General features: G+C 47.5%; 1 protein-coding gene across 1 annotated transcript in view; it reads right to left on the bottom strand.

Annotated features, from left to right (window-relative positions):
• Positions 1 to 15965: 15965 nt before the first annotated feature.
• Gad1 (glutamate decarboxylase 1) overlaps positions 15966 to 17970 on the bottom strand; it is a 48916-nt gene continuing 46911 nt past the window's right edge. The window contains exons 16-17 of the mRNA XM_037204867.1: positions 17270 to 17359; positions 15966 to 16320 (exon numbers count right to left, since the gene is read on the bottom strand). Of these exons, the coding sequence (XP_037060762.1) occupies positions 16147 to 16320; positions 17270 to 17359 (264 nt within the window). The 3' untranslated portion in view covers positions 15966 to 16146. The remainder of the gene's footprint in view (positions 16321 to 17269; positions 17360 to 17970) is intronic.

Below are 17970 nucleotides of genomic sequence, written 5' to 3'. Positions count from 1 at the left end.
CTAAAGGCCGGAAGAAGGGCCTGTTCTCATGTTCCCGCCTTTCACTTCCCGGTTAGCCCGCTGCAAGGCCATGGGAGGTGATGGAGTGATCGATCTCACGGGAGGAGACCGGGATCCTAATACAGTACAAATGTGTACCTCGGGGTCTCCCTCCTTGCCTGTAGAATGGCTGGCTGTGGTATCTGGCTCTCCTTCCTGAGGAAGGATCGTGATTGTGTCTCCCCCATGCCACACCTTCATCGAGATGTTTTAGGCAGGACCAGTTTTCCGGAAAAGGCTGAGCAGCCGACACATCTTAACCAATGTAATAGACAGCCTTCGATGCGCTAAATCATGTCTCCACTCCTGCTGTGGAAGAAGTGATGTGCCCTGTCAACCCCGTGAGGCCTGTCCAGACGGCCAGTGGGTGGCTCGTTTGCCCACAAGGTGGCGCCCTTGGAGCCCAAGGAAGAGACCCGGGGTGGATGAGATAGGAGGTGAGGCTTTTCCAGTAAGGCACAAAGGAAGGGTTCTTTTACTCTGTTTCCCTGTTTATTCCACCCTCCAACATCACCGCCACCCCCACTCCCAGACCTTAAAAGTAGCACTGAACAAGGTGCCTTTCTAGTCTCCCTCCCAGGGGATGCCCGTGCCTACAGTAAAGCGAGAGGCTGGGCTTTCATCTCAGCCTAAGACCAGTTTCCTTTGCTGCGGGGCTGTAATTGAAACCCGCCGGGCACCTCCCATCCATCTCCTCCTTTCAGCCTCCGAGGCCAGGAGATTAAGAAGTTTGGGGACCGATCCCCCTTCTCTTCGTTCTGTGCCTCCGTCTCTGTCTCTCTTTCAGGTCTCTCCATTCTCTATTCACTTAGGAAGGAGGACAATAGGAGAGGAAACTGTCTGCCGTTAATTAAGCAGGATTTCCCCGCAGGGACAGCACTGCGCTTGAGTGGCCGAGCCGGCAAAGCGGCCCTTTGGCCCTAGTGGGAAGTTTGTTGTCTTTGCTCCTACCGGATGAAAACAGAAGTTGTGTCAGTCAAGGACGCAGCCATTTCCAGGGAGTTCAAAGACGTTCATACTTTAAATAAGGTTTTAAATGTTGGGTGTTGGGGTGGTGGTGGTGGTGGTGGTGGTAAGGGGCCTTGAATTTTGCCTTTGAGTTTCTGAAGGTAGTCTTACACGATGCAGGATTTCCACAGCTAAAATCTGCCCAGGCGCTAGAGCCACGACCTCAGCATCAGAGCCCTGTTTCTCTGGGGCTGTCACCCGGGGAACTCGAGGTCCATTTAAGTTCTTTCTAGTTAGTTCCAAAAGCCCTAGGCAGAGGGTTCACACTTCTCCTCCAGCCAGCCTGGGTCCTCTGACCCTGGTTGGGACAGGCTAAGTTCCACCTAGTGCTCTCGGCCTTCCATGGTAGAACACTCTTCTGGGGTTCACAGTTCCCAAGAGTCACTTGATCCAAGCAGAGAAGGCATGAAGGCACCCACCAGTTTCCTTTCCCTCTTTCCTTCCAGGGTGGGCACCTAAGAAGTCTAGCCAAAGCCCTCTACCAAAGTGATAGCCTCTTTGTCCCTTTTTTTGTGTGCTTTTGTTCATCACAGGTTGGGAGAAATCTCTCCAGTTTTTAGGGAGATTGACCAATACCACCAGGCAACAGAGATGTTGGCCATTCATTGTAAATTAGTTAGGAACGGGCTGAGTAGTCTCAACAGCGCGGGGTAAAAGACAAACTGGCATTGTCTCCCAGCCTCTGGAATCACTGAGTCTTTCTCACCAGTAAGCAGATCCTCTGGTGACCACTTAGGTCCCATGACCCCTGGTCACTCTCGATTAGCATAGCTCTTCCGACTTTCAGAGCTGTCGACTTTCCTGTCCTGTCAGCGTCATGACTCAGGAAATGACAGGGCCATGGACACATCTCTCCTCCCTCAGCCTCCAGCTCTCGCTGCTCCAGGTCCATTGGTCCCTCACTCCCAACCATGACCTCTCTGAGAAGGTAGTGAGGTTAGCGGGCTGGTTCAAGGCCATGGCTGTTGTTTGAAGGGTCAGTTTGACTCTCCCTGTAGGTTGGCAGCACTCTTTAGAATGTGGGGTGCTGACCACCTTTTGGTCTCCGTTGCTGGATTTAAAACACCCAACACTGGGGCTCAGAGAACACCTCACTTGTTAGCAAGCTCCTGAGTACAAAGCATGCTTTTTCATTTCCCACACCTAGACTTTGAGGACTGGGATTGCAGGGAGACCCTGAGATCTTGCTGAGATGGAGCGCCAGAATACTGAGGCAGGCAAGCATAGAGAACAGTTTAGCTTCACACATGCCTCTTTTCTAACAACCTGACAACCTAGGACCTTCTGCCTCATGTACTATGAACATATTCCTCCCTGAACAAGGCAAAGAGCACCCTAGGACTCCCACCCTCATTGAGCCACAGGTACACACCCCTTAAAACAATGAAATAAATCTCTTCTCTACTTAGTTATCATCTGACTTAAATATATTCTTCTCAGTCATACTCTAGTTGTGTATGGGTATGGAATTAGGGAGACTGATCTGGCCTGAGCTGGTTTTAAGTGCTAATAAGGCAAATTGTGTCCTCAAAGTGAACTATTAGGGAGAAACCCTTATTTACCATCTTATGGCTATGTATAATTGGGTGCATCAATGATTAAAATCAGATACATTGTAGGGGGGAACAGTCATAGTAGAAAAGAGATTATGGATCTTAATTTGTCAATTAAGATAAAGAACCACCCACACTATGATTCCCCAACCAGGAAACGCCTCCTCTTGAGCCTCATAAAAAGAAGCCCCAAGCCAGGCTGTAGTGCTGCATGCCTTTAATCCCAGCACTCAGAAGGCAGAGGCAGGTGGATCTCTGTGAGTTCGAGGCCAGTCTGGTCTACAGAGCTAGTTCTAGGACAGGCACCAAAACTATACAGAGAAACCCTGTTTTGAAATACCAAAAATCAAAAACCAAGAAGGAGGAGGAGGAGAAGGGGAAGGGGGGAAGAAGAAGAAGAAGAAGAAGAAGAAGAAGAAGAAGAAGAAGAAGAAGAAGAAGAAGAAGAAGAAGCTGCTGCCCCCAGACAGTAATTGGAGCCCTTGAGAACTGTCTTAGTTACTTTTTTATTGTTGTGATAAAACACCATGACCAAGGCAATTTATAAAAGGAAGCATTAAATTTGGAGTTTACAATTTCAGAGGGTTAGAGCCCATGACCATCATGACAGGGAGCATGGCAGCAGGGTGGCATGGCATTTGGCATTGGGGCAATACCTGAGAACTTACATTTTGATCTACGAGGAGGCAGAGAGAGCTAACTAAGAATGCTCTGGGTTTTCAACAACCTCAGAGCTGGCCGTCAGTGACACACCTCCTCCAAAGGGACACATCTCCTAATCCTTCCCAACAGTTCCACCACCTGGGGACCAAGCATTCAAATATATGAACCTATGGGGGATATTCTCACTCAAACCACCACAAGTGCCTTCACTCATGTGACCCTCTGTCAATCTTGACGTGCATCTCTTTCTAAACAGTAGTATTGCACTGTGGAATATTATTTTAACTGGGCAAAGATTGTTACATTTGTTTATGCTGCGGAATATCACTTTAGCTGTGTAAAGGTGTGTTACTTTTGTCTATGCTGCAGTTGTTGAATTCTGTAAAGATGTGTTGCATTTGTTTCACCTTGCCTGCCTAAGGCACCTGATTGGTCTAATAAAGAGTTGAACAGCCAATAGCTAGGCAGGAGAAAGGATAGGTGAGCCTGGCAGGTGGAGAGAATACATAGGAGGTGAAATCTAGTCTTGAGAATAGAAAAAGGAAAGAGAGAAGAAAGGAACGAGAGGAGAGAAGGAAGGAGACGTCCGGGGCCAGAAGCCAGGCAGACGCCAGCCAGTGAACACGAGAAGCAATAAAGGTAAGAAATGCAGAAGGAAAGAAAAGTGAACAGCCCAGAGGCACAAGGTGGAGAAAGAGAAAGAGGATAATTTAAGTTAAAAGAGCTAGCCAGAAACATGCCTAAGCTAGGCCAAGCATTCACAGTTAATAAGATGCTGTGTCATGATTTGGGAACTGGCTGGTGGCCCAAAAGAAAAAGCCTGGTATCGTATTGCTTCTCTTTAAATAAAATTCTCTCGTTCTTTTTGCAAATTATTTCAGTTCCTTGAATAAGAGGCCAAGAACCTGGGAAGGACTAGTCTAGATCCTGACCGATGGGAACAACACATCCTGCTTCTTCCAGGTCTGACTAGTGTTCCTCTGCTCATACCCATTGGAGTGACCAGAGGGATGCTGAGATGGTCGTGTTGCCCTGCATGTGAGCAGGAAATCTGTATCCTTTCCACCTGGTTCTCTTCAGGCCTGGAATTATATCGAGGGGTGGAAAAACACATCCTCAAAAGGGAACTGCTTTGAAGCAATCATCATTAAAAGTTTGAAAAAAACTAATCTTAATTTAATAAGGTGCAAGTTCTTTTTTTTTAACTTCCCTTTGTATTCTTTGTGTGTTTCACATCATGCATCTCAATCCCATTCATTTCCCCATCTCTTCACATCCACCCTCTGCCCTACCACCAAAATAAAATAAAATTTAAGAGAAAAAAGAAGGGGAAAAAAAAAGGCAAAATCTCGTCCCGGAAGCTGTAGTGTGTCACAGTGAGTCACACAGTAAACCCTTTTGTCCATATTGTGTTCATTGCTTAGAGTCATTGGTCTGGTTCAAGGTCTCTGGTTTCTATTACATTATCGATGCTGGGCCCTCACTGGGATGCTTCTTGGATATCCCATTGCCCTGTGTCATGGAGATCCTGCAGCTTTTGTTCTGCAGGACCCGTCCCTTCATGTCCTCCAGCAGATCACAGGGGTACATGTTGGGGTGGACAAACTCATAACCCTAGTTCTGGGCCTGGGCAGTTGCAGGGTTGGTCAGCCCGCCAGCTCTTGCTTGTCCTCACCACCAGGGTGAGCTCTCCAGCATCTCCCCAGCTAGTTCATCCCTTGCCACAATTAGCGAGGGGCAGGGCCAGTTCTCCTGCTCTTATGCCCTCAGGGTTGGCTCTCCCACCCGTGGACCATCTGGGCCAGCTCTACTGTGTTGCCCAGGCAAGGTAGAGTGGCCACTCTCCTGAGTGCTGTGGCTGGTGAGGGGAAGGGCCAGCTCTCCTGCTCTTATGTCCTCAGGGCCAGCTCTCCCGGAGCATCTCTTCCCTGCCCATGCCACCACATGGCAGATGAGGGGCGAGGCCAGATTTCTCATGCTCTCATTCTTGGAGCAGCTCACCACACCCCTATAAACAGGGTCAGTTTCTCTGTGCTGCCCAGAGGAGGTGCAGGGGCTGCTTTCCTGAGTGTTGTTGCTGGTAAAGGGGAGGGTCAGCGCCCTCAACAGCTGGAGCTGATAGGGGAAAGCGGGGAGTGCGTCTTTCCCTCGTTCCCACCATCACACCACAGAGGAGGGAGGCGGTGCCAGCTGTGCCCTTCTCATGGCAGCCTCCACAGGCGGCTCACCTGTGCCCCCCCCTCCCATCTACAGGGTCAGCTCTGCTGCGCTGCCCAGGCGAGGTGCAGGGTCTGTTCTCCTGAGTGCTGCAGCTAGTGAGGGGCTGGTGCTGCAGGTGGTGAGGGACGAGAGAAGAAGGGCACCTTTCCCTCACCCACGCCACCACATGGCGTACGAGAGGGGTGCAACCCGCTCTCCCATTCTCACACCCTCAGGGCCAGCTTGCCCACGCCCCTGCGAACAAGGTCAGCTCTCTTGTGCTGCCCGGGTGAGGTGTAGGGGACCCTCTCTCCTGAGTCCTTCAGCCAATAGGGGCAGGGCCAGCTCTCCCTAGTGTTACAGCCAGTGAGGGGCGTGGCCAACTGTACAGCCCTATCCTCTTGGCCTTTGGTGGTATCAGGAGCCTCGGACATCAACAGAGACCGCAGCTGCATCAGATCCATGAACCCAGACGTGGGCCCTGGCAGCAGTCCAGGCCCAGACATCACCATGGCCCGATCCTCACCTTTTCTTGCCTCTTCAGATATGCCTCCGTTCACAGGACATGAACCATTCTCCCCGCCCCCCTCCCCGCCCCCCACCCCCATCCCCGGCACCACACCATACATTTGCTCACCATCATAGTGTCCATCTACCTGGTGCCGCAAGGTGCTGGTTGGGCCCGAGTGCTCTCCTTGGAGCCTGGGGCAGACTGCTCCAGGCCTGCGTGTGGGTCTCCTTGTCCTGCGCAGTCTGTGGTGGCTCTGGGCAGGATCATGCTTCCTCATCACAGAGATCATGATAGTGCCCAACCGCCTGGCACCAGAGGCAGGCTCCTGGTTGGTTCTGAGGTCTTGATGGCCCGGGACTAGAAGGCCCAGGATTAGAAAGCCTGGGCTGCCCTTGGTTGAGTCCCACATACCCACCCCAGCCGCGTGATGTGGGACAGAGGTGTCGCTGGAGTCCTCGCGTGGACCTAATAAGACAAGTTCTAAGCAAGAAAAATTCCCTTTCCACAGAGTCCTTGGAGTGCTCCCCCAGACCCTTCACTGTACACTCTATTCCCACTGGGGTTCTAAAGCCAGGCCAGCCTGTCCCCCACGTTTCTCAGATCACAGGGAAACAATGCTTCTTCTCACTATCCACTCTTTCACAGATTTCTAGCACCAATTCTTAGGAATAATCTGTCTTTTCTCTTTAAAAAAAATTTTTCAGCAGGGTGTTTGCAGTTGATTATAACAGATCCCCGTTCGTGCTGACTCACTGTGCCTGGACCATCAAGTAACCAAGTCACTGCATTGTCCTCAGATGAGTTCCATGTCAGACAGTGAGTACACATATGCTCACGTCGGATGCTGTCAGTAGGTCAGACGACTGAGTCACGAGCAGAAGGGTGCTGCAGCGCTGTCCCTGGAAGCCATGACTTCCAGAAAGTATCACTGTGCGGGTGTGGTTAAGGATTTAGAGTCGGGAGATTGTTCTTGATTTTTCTAGGTGATCTTAACGTGACCACTTGGGTCCTTATAATGAAGGGAACAGGGAAGGGGGTACAGGGACAGGACCATGAGCTAAGGGGTGCGGGCTGCCCCTGCAAGCTGCAAAGGACAAGGAAACGGATCCTCCCCAAAGCCTCCAGCAGCCGCATAGATCTTTCAATAGGGTGATTTCAGCCCATGGGGACTGGTTTCATGTTCCCTTACAGATCACAAGGAAAGAGTATGATATTGTTTTAAGCTAGTAAATCTGTGGCAATTAGTTGCAGCAAGAGCCTTCCAGATAAATGCAGTCCTTGTTAGAGGATGCTGACATGAACAGTGTGGATTTGCAAGATGGGGGCGGAGGGCACAGCCCCAACTTTCATCTCAAGCCCAGACCACAAAGGTCTCAAGTGTTGCTTCCTCCTGGACTCCACCTGGGTCTGAGGCTTCATGACTCCAGGTTCAGAATCTCATCAGCCAGGCAAGGGGTGGAGCACACTGACTGAGCACACCTGGAATCGGAGAGCGGGTGCGTTTGCCTTTCCAAATTACTTTGGAGAAGAATGAAGAATGGATAATTTATGCAAAGTAAAATGGAAACAGTGTAACACAATAACAACCCCTCACTCAGTCATGTCCAGTTCCATTGGAACCGAGAAACCAGAGAAGGTTTGAAGTGCTTTTATTAGAATGGGGAAAAGTCTTGCATGCTAAATAGATCACATAAAGCCCCATTCATCTGCTTCCAATACAGTGAGGTCCCTTGCATTCATTTGCTGTATTCAGTTCCTTTACTGTGATGAAGGATGTAAAAATCTCCATATAAGTGTGATGCACATACATGGTTCCCTGACTTCGTGAAAGATAATAGAATCCCTCAGGGTCCAGAAGCAGAGCCTTTTGGTGAGATTAGAATGTTCCCTGCTGAAAACCATCCACATCGGCTAGCACTAGTTACCATCACCATTTGCCAGGTGGCCAGTCATCCAAATGACTGTTTCAAGCCTGCTTCACATGGAAGCTGGAAGCAAATTCAGAGGCCCATCCTAAAGCAGGGCAGCTAACGGGCTTTGAGAAAGCTAAGTTCAGATACACAGAGATCAAGGAAAGAGAAAACAGCCCACGTGAAAGGTCTGAGATCTAAGAGGAGTCACACCATCAAAGGTAGCTGGGAATGGATGGGTGCATCTAGGCAAAAACCAACTAAAAAAGACTATTAGTGTACAAATTGTGGGTTAAAAGAGACAATACTGGATATCACTGGTGTATAGATGGGAGGCAGACGATAAGAGGGAAACAATTCCAAGGCCCTTATCTGTCGGTGAGAAGAGAGTAAAAACTATGAACCTGTAAACAGCAAAGGAGACAACAGGTCCTCTATGACACCTAGAGTAACCGGAGACAGGTCCTCTATGACACCTAGAGTAACCGGAGACAGGTACTCTATGATACCTAGAGTAACCGGAGACAGGTACTCTATGACACCTAGAGTAACCGGAGACAGGTCCTCTATGACACCTAGAGTAACCGGAGACAGGTCCTCTATGACACCTAGAGTAACCGGAAACAGGTCCTCACCGGAGACAGGTCCTCTATGACACCTAGAGTAACCGGAGACAGGTACTCTATGACACCTAGAGTAACCGGAGACAGGTCCTCTATGACACCTAGAGTAACCGGAGACAGGTCCTCTACGACACCTAGAGTAACGGGAGACAGGTACTCTATGACACCTAGAGTAACCGGAGACAGATCCTCTATGACACCTAGAGTAACCGGAGTATAACCGTGAAGGTGGTGGGAAAAGAAAACAGCTACCAGAACATACATAGCACTAATCTAAATCGCTTGGGCAAGAAAGGAAAAAAAGAACACACACACACACACACACACACACACACACACACGCACGCACGCACGCACGCACGCACGCACGCACACATGCACACACACACAGTCCTTGTTAAATTTGCAAAATGGGAGGGCAGCACAGCTCCACCTTCCATCTCAAGCCCAGACCACAAAGGTCTCAAGTGTTGCTTCCTCCTGGACTCTACCTGGGCCTGAGGCTTCATGACTCCAAGTCCAGAATCTCATCAGCCAGGCAAGAGGTGGAGCACACTGACTGACCACACCTGGAACATATATATATATATATATGTTGTGAAACTTTCTGGCTTTGAGAACATTATCCCAATTCCATTTGTATCAACTATAATCAATCAGAAAATGAGATTATAAGGAATGCTATTTAAACATATGACAATATAAGGCACCTAGGAAAGACCCATCGATGGAGGGCATATCTGTTATGAAAATTCATTGAAAGGTATTAAAGTTGACCTAGTTAAATGGAGCTCTATACTGTGCTTTAGGTTGCTGTTATGGTTGATTTTAGTGTCAGCTTGTCACAAATTTGAACCAACCAAGTAGTGAGCCTTGACGGAAGAATGGTCCTGAGTGCCTTGATTGATGTGGGAAGACCCACCCCCAAAGTATAGCAGCCCAGATCAAAAGGGCGGGCAGAAGGAGGGTCGTCCACCTTCTGCCTACCTGGCCTTCCCTCTTGCCTGCTGAGTTGATTCGCCCTGTTGGAGCTGCTGCCGATTCCTCCGCTGACACCAGAACCAGCGTTTTCTGGCACTACCATGAGCTAAAGACTGGTGGCTCTTTAAGAGTCTTCCAGGTTTTTGTCACCAGATTAGGACTGCTGAGGAATCCAGCCTCGTGGAGGAAGCAACGGGGTTGTGAGCCTCCCTGGTGTGAGACAGCCACAGGGGGATGACCCCAACTGCTGAGACACCCAGCATTGCAGGCTTAGCTGCTCAGGCATGAGACAGCTATCATCACTGTTTTAATGTAAGTCAACTAAAAAAGTCTCTCTCTCTCTCTCTCTCTCTCTCTCTCTCTCTCTCTCTCTCTCTCTCTCTCTCTCTGTGTGTGTGTGTGGTGGGGATACCTCTAAAGGTACGCGCACAGTGCTCTGCTCCTTTAGAGGACCCTAACACAATTGTTGCTTTATGCAATATTGAAAAAGGTGTTGGTATTCTTTAAATTGATTCACAGAATTGAGATTCCAGTAAAAAAAAAATCCAGCAGGCATCATTTTGTGCAAGTTGATGAATTGGTCCTAAAATTTATATGAAAGACTAAAGGGCTAATCACGGGTCTTTCACTCTCATAGAAGAACCAAACACAAAATCAATTCAAGGCATCAAGGTAGACTAAAGATTTAAACAGAAAGAGGCAGTTCTCAAACCCTAGATGTGAATATCTGGGAATAGCTTTGTGACTTTGGGCCAGGAATGAACTTAAAGATGATGTGTGGAAACAGAAACCACAAATAAAAGCATTGGGAGCTTTATTACATTAAATGTGAGAATGTATGATTTTCAAAAGAGTATTTACTGAGTGAAAGGCAAACCCCAAATTAGGAGAAGACATTTGCCAAACATATAATTTAGAAAAGAATTAGAAGCAAGGCCTAGTGTGGCTCTTGCCTGCCTTCCTAATACTCAGGATGCAGAGGCAGGAAGTTTACAAGATTGAGGTCAGCCTGGGCTACGTGGTCTTCTCAAAACAAAATAAAACAAGCATTGGGAAGATAGGAAGATAACCTAACATGAAAAGGAGGAGCCATCTCACTCGAGAATCGGGCGAAGGTCAAGAGTCCTTTAGATCACAGGTGGCTCATAATCATAATGGGGAAGGATGTCCACCTGTATCTGTAGTCAGGGAAGACTTGAAATCCACCACAGTGAAACACTTTCTCAGACTCGCCTGTGCAGTCCCGAGGATTATCTACAATAGCAAGCATTTTGGTTTCGGAGGAGTGGGTTTATTCAGTGTGTGGCAAGCACAAGCATAGGATGAATAGCAATCGTGGGTATGTAGCAAAGCATCGCCAAATCAGGTGCCTACCACATCCAAAGAAACAACCAGGGCAGCCAGACAGAAAGCCACCGGTGTGCTGGATGGCTTAGGTGCACTCGACAAGTTAGAGTGGCTGGAGAGGAGGAACCTCCATTCAGAAAATGCCTCCATGAAATCTGGCTGTAGGGTATTTCCTTAATTAGTGATTGGTGGGAAAGGGCCCAGCACATTGTGAGTGGGACCATCCCTGGGCTGGTGCTCCTGGGTGCCAAAAGAAAGCAGGCTGAGCTGGGCGGTGGTGGCACATGTCTTTAATCCCTGCATGCGCGAGGCAGAGGCAGGCAGATCTCTGTGAGTTCGAGGCCAGCCTGGTCTACAGAGCGAGATCCAGGACAGGCACCAAAACTACACAGAGAAACCCTGTCTTGAAAAACAAAAACAAAAACCCCAAGAAAGCAGGCTGAGCAAGCCATGAGGAGCAAGCCAGTAAGCAGCATTCCTCCATGGCCTCTACATCAGCTCCTGCCTCCAGGTGCCTGCCCTGCTTGAGTTCCTGTCCAGATTTCTTGCAATGGACTATAACCCATGATGTACAAGCCAAATCAGCCCTTTCCGCCCCAAGCTGCCTTTGGTCTTGGTGTTGCATCATAGCAATAGTTATCTCAACTAAGACTAGTGGGTAAAAGAGAAAGACAAGAGAGCAGATGATAACACCAACGGGCACGTCCAACGTCCCACAGAACCAACCGAGGAAGCCCCATTGAAGCAGTCAGCTGGAGTTCTGACTGAGTCTTGGTTAGAGAGTTTTCTCCTAGGGATGAGTGTCCAGCTTCTCATTCCCCATGCCAGCCTTTCTAGACTATGGGATAAACACAGCCATCTCTGTTGGAAATGGTTTCCACCTGTTCTCAAGGATGCCACGTTCTTCATACCCTTAGCCATGTGCTGCTTTTCCTATCTCTCTGTCTTAGACTTGGGGATCCAGACTATCTCAGGACAGGGGTTTGGGGGGATATTTGTGATGAACACGCCTGAGTCTGGGACAAGGGAGGGCTTCCTGGCTCCCTGAGTCCACTTTCAAAAGCCTAAACAGCACACCACTGATGTTCAAACTAATGGCTATTCTGTCTCCAGAGTGCAAAATGTTAGGCCAAGTGATGGTGAGACTACGCAGCAAGGCTCCCGGGAGCTGGACTTGCCACTTCAGCACGACTACTGCTTTACGTGATTCTGACATTTCCTTTCTAGATTAATCTTCGAAAACAACATGCTCAGAACAACATCTTCATAAAGGCTGAAAACGAAACAGACAGACAAAAAACCTGGAAAAAACTCATGGTATTTACTCCTGAAAGCATGCTCAAGCCAACTGAAGTATATGCACTAATGCAAATAGCAGGCAGACCACCCATACACATAAAATTAAAAATAAATACATCTTTAAAGGATGAGTTGTCAGGAGCTGGAGAGATGGCGCAGTACTTAAGAGTACGTTAGGACTCTGGCAGAGGACCTGAGTTCAGTTCCCAGCAACCATGCTGCGTGGCTCACAACCACCTGGGACTCCAGCTCAGGGGAATCTGATACCTTTGGTCTCCTCTGGCACCGGCTCTACACACAGACACACGTACACATACATCAAAATAGCAAAATAAATCTTGAAGGAGTTATCAGAGGTAAACCTCCAACATATGAGGCTTCCACTGGAAGCTGTGTTTACACCTCCATGGGCTAAGCAGGAACCCAAAGCTAGTTCCTGCAGGTTTCATTTAACTAGCTCAACAGTTTCTTTTAAACTTAAGCATGCCCCCAGCATATGATCTGGGAATCCTGCACCTACATTGCTATTACCCAAATTAAATCATATCTGTGTTCATATACATGCTAATGTTTCTAGTAATTTTATTGTATTGCCCCAAACTGGAAACTCCTTAAATTTCAAATAATTTGTAGTTTTCCATATAAGTGGGAGAGCATGGGGATGTAGAAATGATGCTTACACAGACAATATGCATAGTCCCAAATGCTTTAGGTAAAGAGAAAGAAGCACACTTGAAGGCCACATGGTCTAGCATGAACATGAGATGGAAGGCAGAACTCAAGAGGCCAGCAAGCTGGGCTCCAGAGGCTGGGAGATGAGGGGAACTCAGGTCAGAGGCACAGGGGGACTTTCTGGGGGGGACTTTGATCATGCCGTCAGTGACATGACAAGCTGGGTTGTCAGAACTCACAGAACATCACACAGAACACTACAAAGAATGCATTTACCTTATTTTAAAATGCCTCCTTAATTCTACTCCTAAATTGTCCCACTAAGAACAAACAAAAACATCCTTTGTGGTCCAGAAGATCTAATGCCAGATGTAACAACTTGGTAAAAGTATGGCTTTGGCATCTGGATGATGGCTCATTGGTTAAGAGTAAACACTGCCTTTCATACTATTGGGTTCTCTGCATTCACATGGTGGGGATGGGGGGTTCACAGTTATCTGCAACTCTAATTCTAGAGGGTTCTATGCTTTTGACTTTCTGGGGCACTTGTACTCACGTGCACAAACTCACACACACACACACACACACACACACACACACACACATCCCTACACATAATTTAAAATGTTTTTTTGTTTTTTTTTTGTTTTTTTTTGTTTTTCAAGACAGAGTTTCTCTGCGTAGCTTTGAGCCTTTCCTGGAACTCACTTGGTAGCCTAGGCTGGCCTCGAACTCACAGAGATCCGCCTGCCTCTGCCTCCCGAGTGCTGGGATTAAAGGCATGCGCCACCACCGCCTGGCTTAAAATGATTTAAAAAGTCTTTAAACAGTTATTCCTTTGTTACTTTAGCCCTTTCTGTCTACAGGTCTGACCTATATGAGAAAATACAGTTGCTAGAAAAATGAGCTGAAAGAGATTTTAAAGAGAACACAGCAGCAGCCCCCATTACCTCTCTACAAGGAGCTTGCAGCCCGAAACAAGGGCAGAATCAGGGGGCAGAGAGGAACTATACCGCATAAAACTTTTTGTTAATAATGTCACTGGGTATGGTAGCACATACTCCTTTTTCTTTTTAATTTATTTGTTTTTATTTTATGTGCTTTGGTGTTTAGCCTGCATGTATGTCTGTGTGGAAGGTATCAGATCTTGGAGTTACAGATAGTTGTGAACTGTCGTGTGCGTGCTGGGAATTGAACCCGGGTCCTTTGGAAGAGCAGTCAGTGCTCTTAACTGCTGAGCCATCTCTCCAGCCCCCTTGAAGGCACTCTTACTTCATGGAACTGGACGCTTGACTGCCAAAACAAGGCACTCCTTGTACCAGAAAGGCCAGAAAAGCTATGGGAATGGACTGAATTCAAATAAGAACGTGAAGGGGAGAAATCCACAGGAACGGTTTGAAAGAATAGAAGAAAAAAGCATAACGTGTTTTTCTGACCACTCCCTATGGTCCAGTTGGTTAAATCAATCTCAGTGCTATGTACGAGGGCCACATCTCTGTCTCCCACGTGTGCTGTAGACAAAGCCTTGTATTTAGTGAATAAGGTACTGTTTATAGCTTAACAGAATGGTGCAGTAATTGAGGCCTTTTTCCTTATGATCCAGCAACTAACTATGTATTTTAAGGAAATAAGTTGGAACCACTGTACAAGCACAGATAACAGGAAGCTGTGATTCTGTGACGGACAGGCAAAGATGCAGATGATCTAAGGTCCAAACTAGAAGGGGTATTTGTCTGCCACACTCCCCATCGCAACCTCAGGCCCATACCTGTCCCTGAGGTAGAGGACAGAAATATCCGTTCACTGATGAGACATGCAACTCCTGGACATAGTCAGGAGAGTGAGGAACAGGGATTGCTTTGCCTTCTCTGGGCACAAAGAGCAAATATACTTAAACTACAGACCCAGCGATTTTCTCAATGAAGGCCATAGGAACCTACAACTGTTGGTTAAGGCTCAGCTTAACCAGGAGACAGAGCATCACCTCAAGCCAGCTGGTGGGAAATGAATGGGCCATGGATGATTCCACGTAAAGGCTCCTGGAACTCTTTTTTTATTATATATATATATATATGTATATGTATATGTATATGTATATGTATATATGAAACACAAACTGGAAGAAAAAAATGGTTCAAGTTCTTCATGGAGAATATTATTTATTTATTTATTTATTTATTTATATTTTTCTTGCATACTCTAAAACGCACAGTGTGGGTTTCATTTCTTCAAAAACACTTGTGGGACTGGTCAGTGTATCGGAGATCTTCGGAAACATTGCCTTAGGTTTCAGCTAAGCGAGTCACAGAGATTGGTCATGTACTACTACAAAATTACAGGATATCTAGTCGTTATTATTCAACAGTTACTAGAAAAGCATTGAGAACACCTGACATACAGCCAGACGGGGAAGAAGAGCGGAGGTTACTGAAGCAGAATTTCCATAGACACGACTCTATGTACAGTATCAGAATTCTTTTCCAGACAGTACACGTAGGTTTAAATCATTATGTTAAGGGCACTCTAATATAAATGCAAGTCTCACTAATTTTCATCTTTTCTCTTTGGCTCACAAATGCACGAAAATACCATAAACAGTATTCAGAACTTACTTCATTAATATATAAATAAGATACATTACAAATGGGAAGAAAATACAAGATGCCTCTTTAACATGGTATATATTCAAATATAAATAAGCAAATCTTTCGCTGACATACAATTAAATCATTATATGTGCTCCCCCCTGCCCGAAGACAGACAACAGTAACATACACGTCTACACGAATTAATCTCTAGAAACACAGCAACGGCACAATTGTGACAGGCTCTGCTACTATTTCCCCTAGCGGGGGACTAACGGGGGGGGGGGCGCATGACACTTGTCATCTACAGGTGTCTTCTGACATTCGTCATCCCTTCAGGTGGGAACGGCTCTGGCAGGGAGGTAGGCCCCCACCTGCAGCATTTCCCTGGGTCCCTAAGACACAGCAGCGGGGGCGCCATCAGTTAACCTCTTCCTAACTTCGGGAGGCGAGGCTAATTCTCTAGGGGACGGGAGACATGCTGTGGTCTGAGACTAAGCCACACTCACGATACATACATGTACATAGAGAGGTATATATAACTGTACATATATACTCTGTTCCTAATGTGCAGGTTTTTTTTTTTTAAAGAACATTATATCTTGCTAGCGCAAACAAACAAGCTTACGTGAGGTTGTGACAACATTGTTGAAGAGATTTTCACTTCCTTCAGTGAAATGGCCCGGGTGTGTGAGCTACTGAAGGGTGCCGGAGGGGAGGGGGCATCACGGAGGACTCGGGTTCAGCCAGCGGGGCTCACAGGTCCTGGCCCAGCCTTTCGATCTCCTCAATGAGGAAGTCGATGTCCGACTGGGTGGCAGCTGGGTTGGAGATGACCATCCGGAAGAAGTTGGCTTTGTCCCCCTGAGGCTGGTAGCCAACCATGGTTGTCCCCGACTCCATCATCAGGGCTTTGATCCTGGGGGCCACCTTGTGATGGAGAAGATAAAGCCAGACTCAGCACCAATGGTGACAATCCCCTCCCCCCTCTTTTTTTTTGAGACAGGGTTTCTTTGTGTAGCTTTGCGCCTTTCCTGGAACTCACTTTGTAGACCAGGCTGGCCTCGAACTCACAGAGATCCGCCTGCCTCTGCCTCCCGACTGCTGGGATTAAAGGCGTGCGCTGCCACCGCCCGGCCTTTTTTTTTTTTTTTTAACAGATCAACGTGGTTTACTTTTTGCTATTTGTCTACAACAGCAAAATCACTTTTAGAACCAAGTATCTTCCATAGCTAATAGCTCAGCCCACCCAACTATGAGTTTATTTAGAAAGCACTGGGCAATTAAATCTTGAAAGCCAGTCTTGGAACAATGATAATACAATGGAAAAAAGAAATAGAGACAGACAACACCACAGGTTGTGGTCGTGTGTGGCCTGGAGCACAGGACACTCCCACAGCCTGAGCTTATCAAATATCCGTTGAGTGGATGCATGCCTACTGTGTTAATTATGTCAAGAACTCAGAATGGATACAACTTGATGTAGGACTCAACAGAGAGGATGAGTCAGCATTCAAGTCGGCTTGGACTTAGTAAAATGACAGACACAGGGGAATGTGGGACCTTCCAAGGAGGAGGTTTCTCATTCACCTGCTGTGCATAGAGCTTCTGTAATGAAATACGCCATCCCAAGGTGGGACTCCATCTTTGAGAGGTTCCTACCGTATCTGAACCGCAGCAAGCGGGCAATGCAGACCCCAGAGGTATATATCAAGATATAGCACCCCATTCCCAGGGCCCACCCTGAGGCTTTGCTTTTATATCCTTCCCCTTTGAGAAGAGCACAGCGGCAGGAGGATGGCCTGACCAGGGAGGCAAACGGGGGCTGGGGGTGGGGTGGGGCGGGGCAGGGCAGATGAGACCGGAAGCGCGTCCTTACCCTGTGCAGTTTTTCTCGCCGCTCAGGGCTATCTGGAACCCCCCGGAGGCTTTGTGGAATGTACCAGAAACAGACGTTTGTGTGCTCAGGCTGCAGACATTTCAAGAGACAATCAAGCAAACAAAATTAAAATGATTAGAACTTGACCAAAAGCCAGCAGTTATGGAGGAAAAAAAAAAAACATTTTTTCCCTCCTCAGTCCAAAAGAAAGAGGTCTGAATACCTCCAAAGCAAAGGGGTGCATAAATAGACCAGGCAGGAAACACAGCTTATCCAGTCTCCCCAAGGCCCAACCAACTTTCTAGATTGCCCAAACCTACTGCCTTTGTACCCTGAAACGCTAAAAATAACGTCATTTGAGTAATTCAGAAAAGGGTGCTACTTTGACGTTTGAGCAGCAGGAAAGCTGCTCAGCTTCCTTTATTGATTCGTGTGCGTTTGTTGGTGACAGAGGTCTGCAGTTTTCTCCTTCAATGTCACCAGCACGTGCCTGCTTCTAGGTGGCTGGAGACATCAGTTCTCATTTCAACCTTCTACTAGAAAGTGTAAACCCTAACGTAAAGAAAAGCTCCACAGACGAGGTGCAGGCGCACTACATGCTGACTGAGAGTGTTCAGGACTCTGGTGATCTTTGGTGACTCTCACATGCCATCCTGAGAAGTGTAAATAGACACCTGCCAGCTGTGGGTGGTGCTAGGCTT

Source organism: Peromyscus leucopus, chromosome 4, assembly GCF_004664715.2.
Source record: "Peromyscus leucopus breed LL Stock chromosome 4, UCI_PerLeu_2.1, whole genome shotgun sequence".
Taxonomy (NCBI): Eukaryota; Metazoa; Chordata; class Mammalia; order Rodentia; family Cricetidae; genus Peromyscus; species Peromyscus leucopus.
The sequence above is the reverse complement of the archived record's forward strand: the minus strand, read 5'-3'. Positions and strand labels throughout refer to the sequence as shown.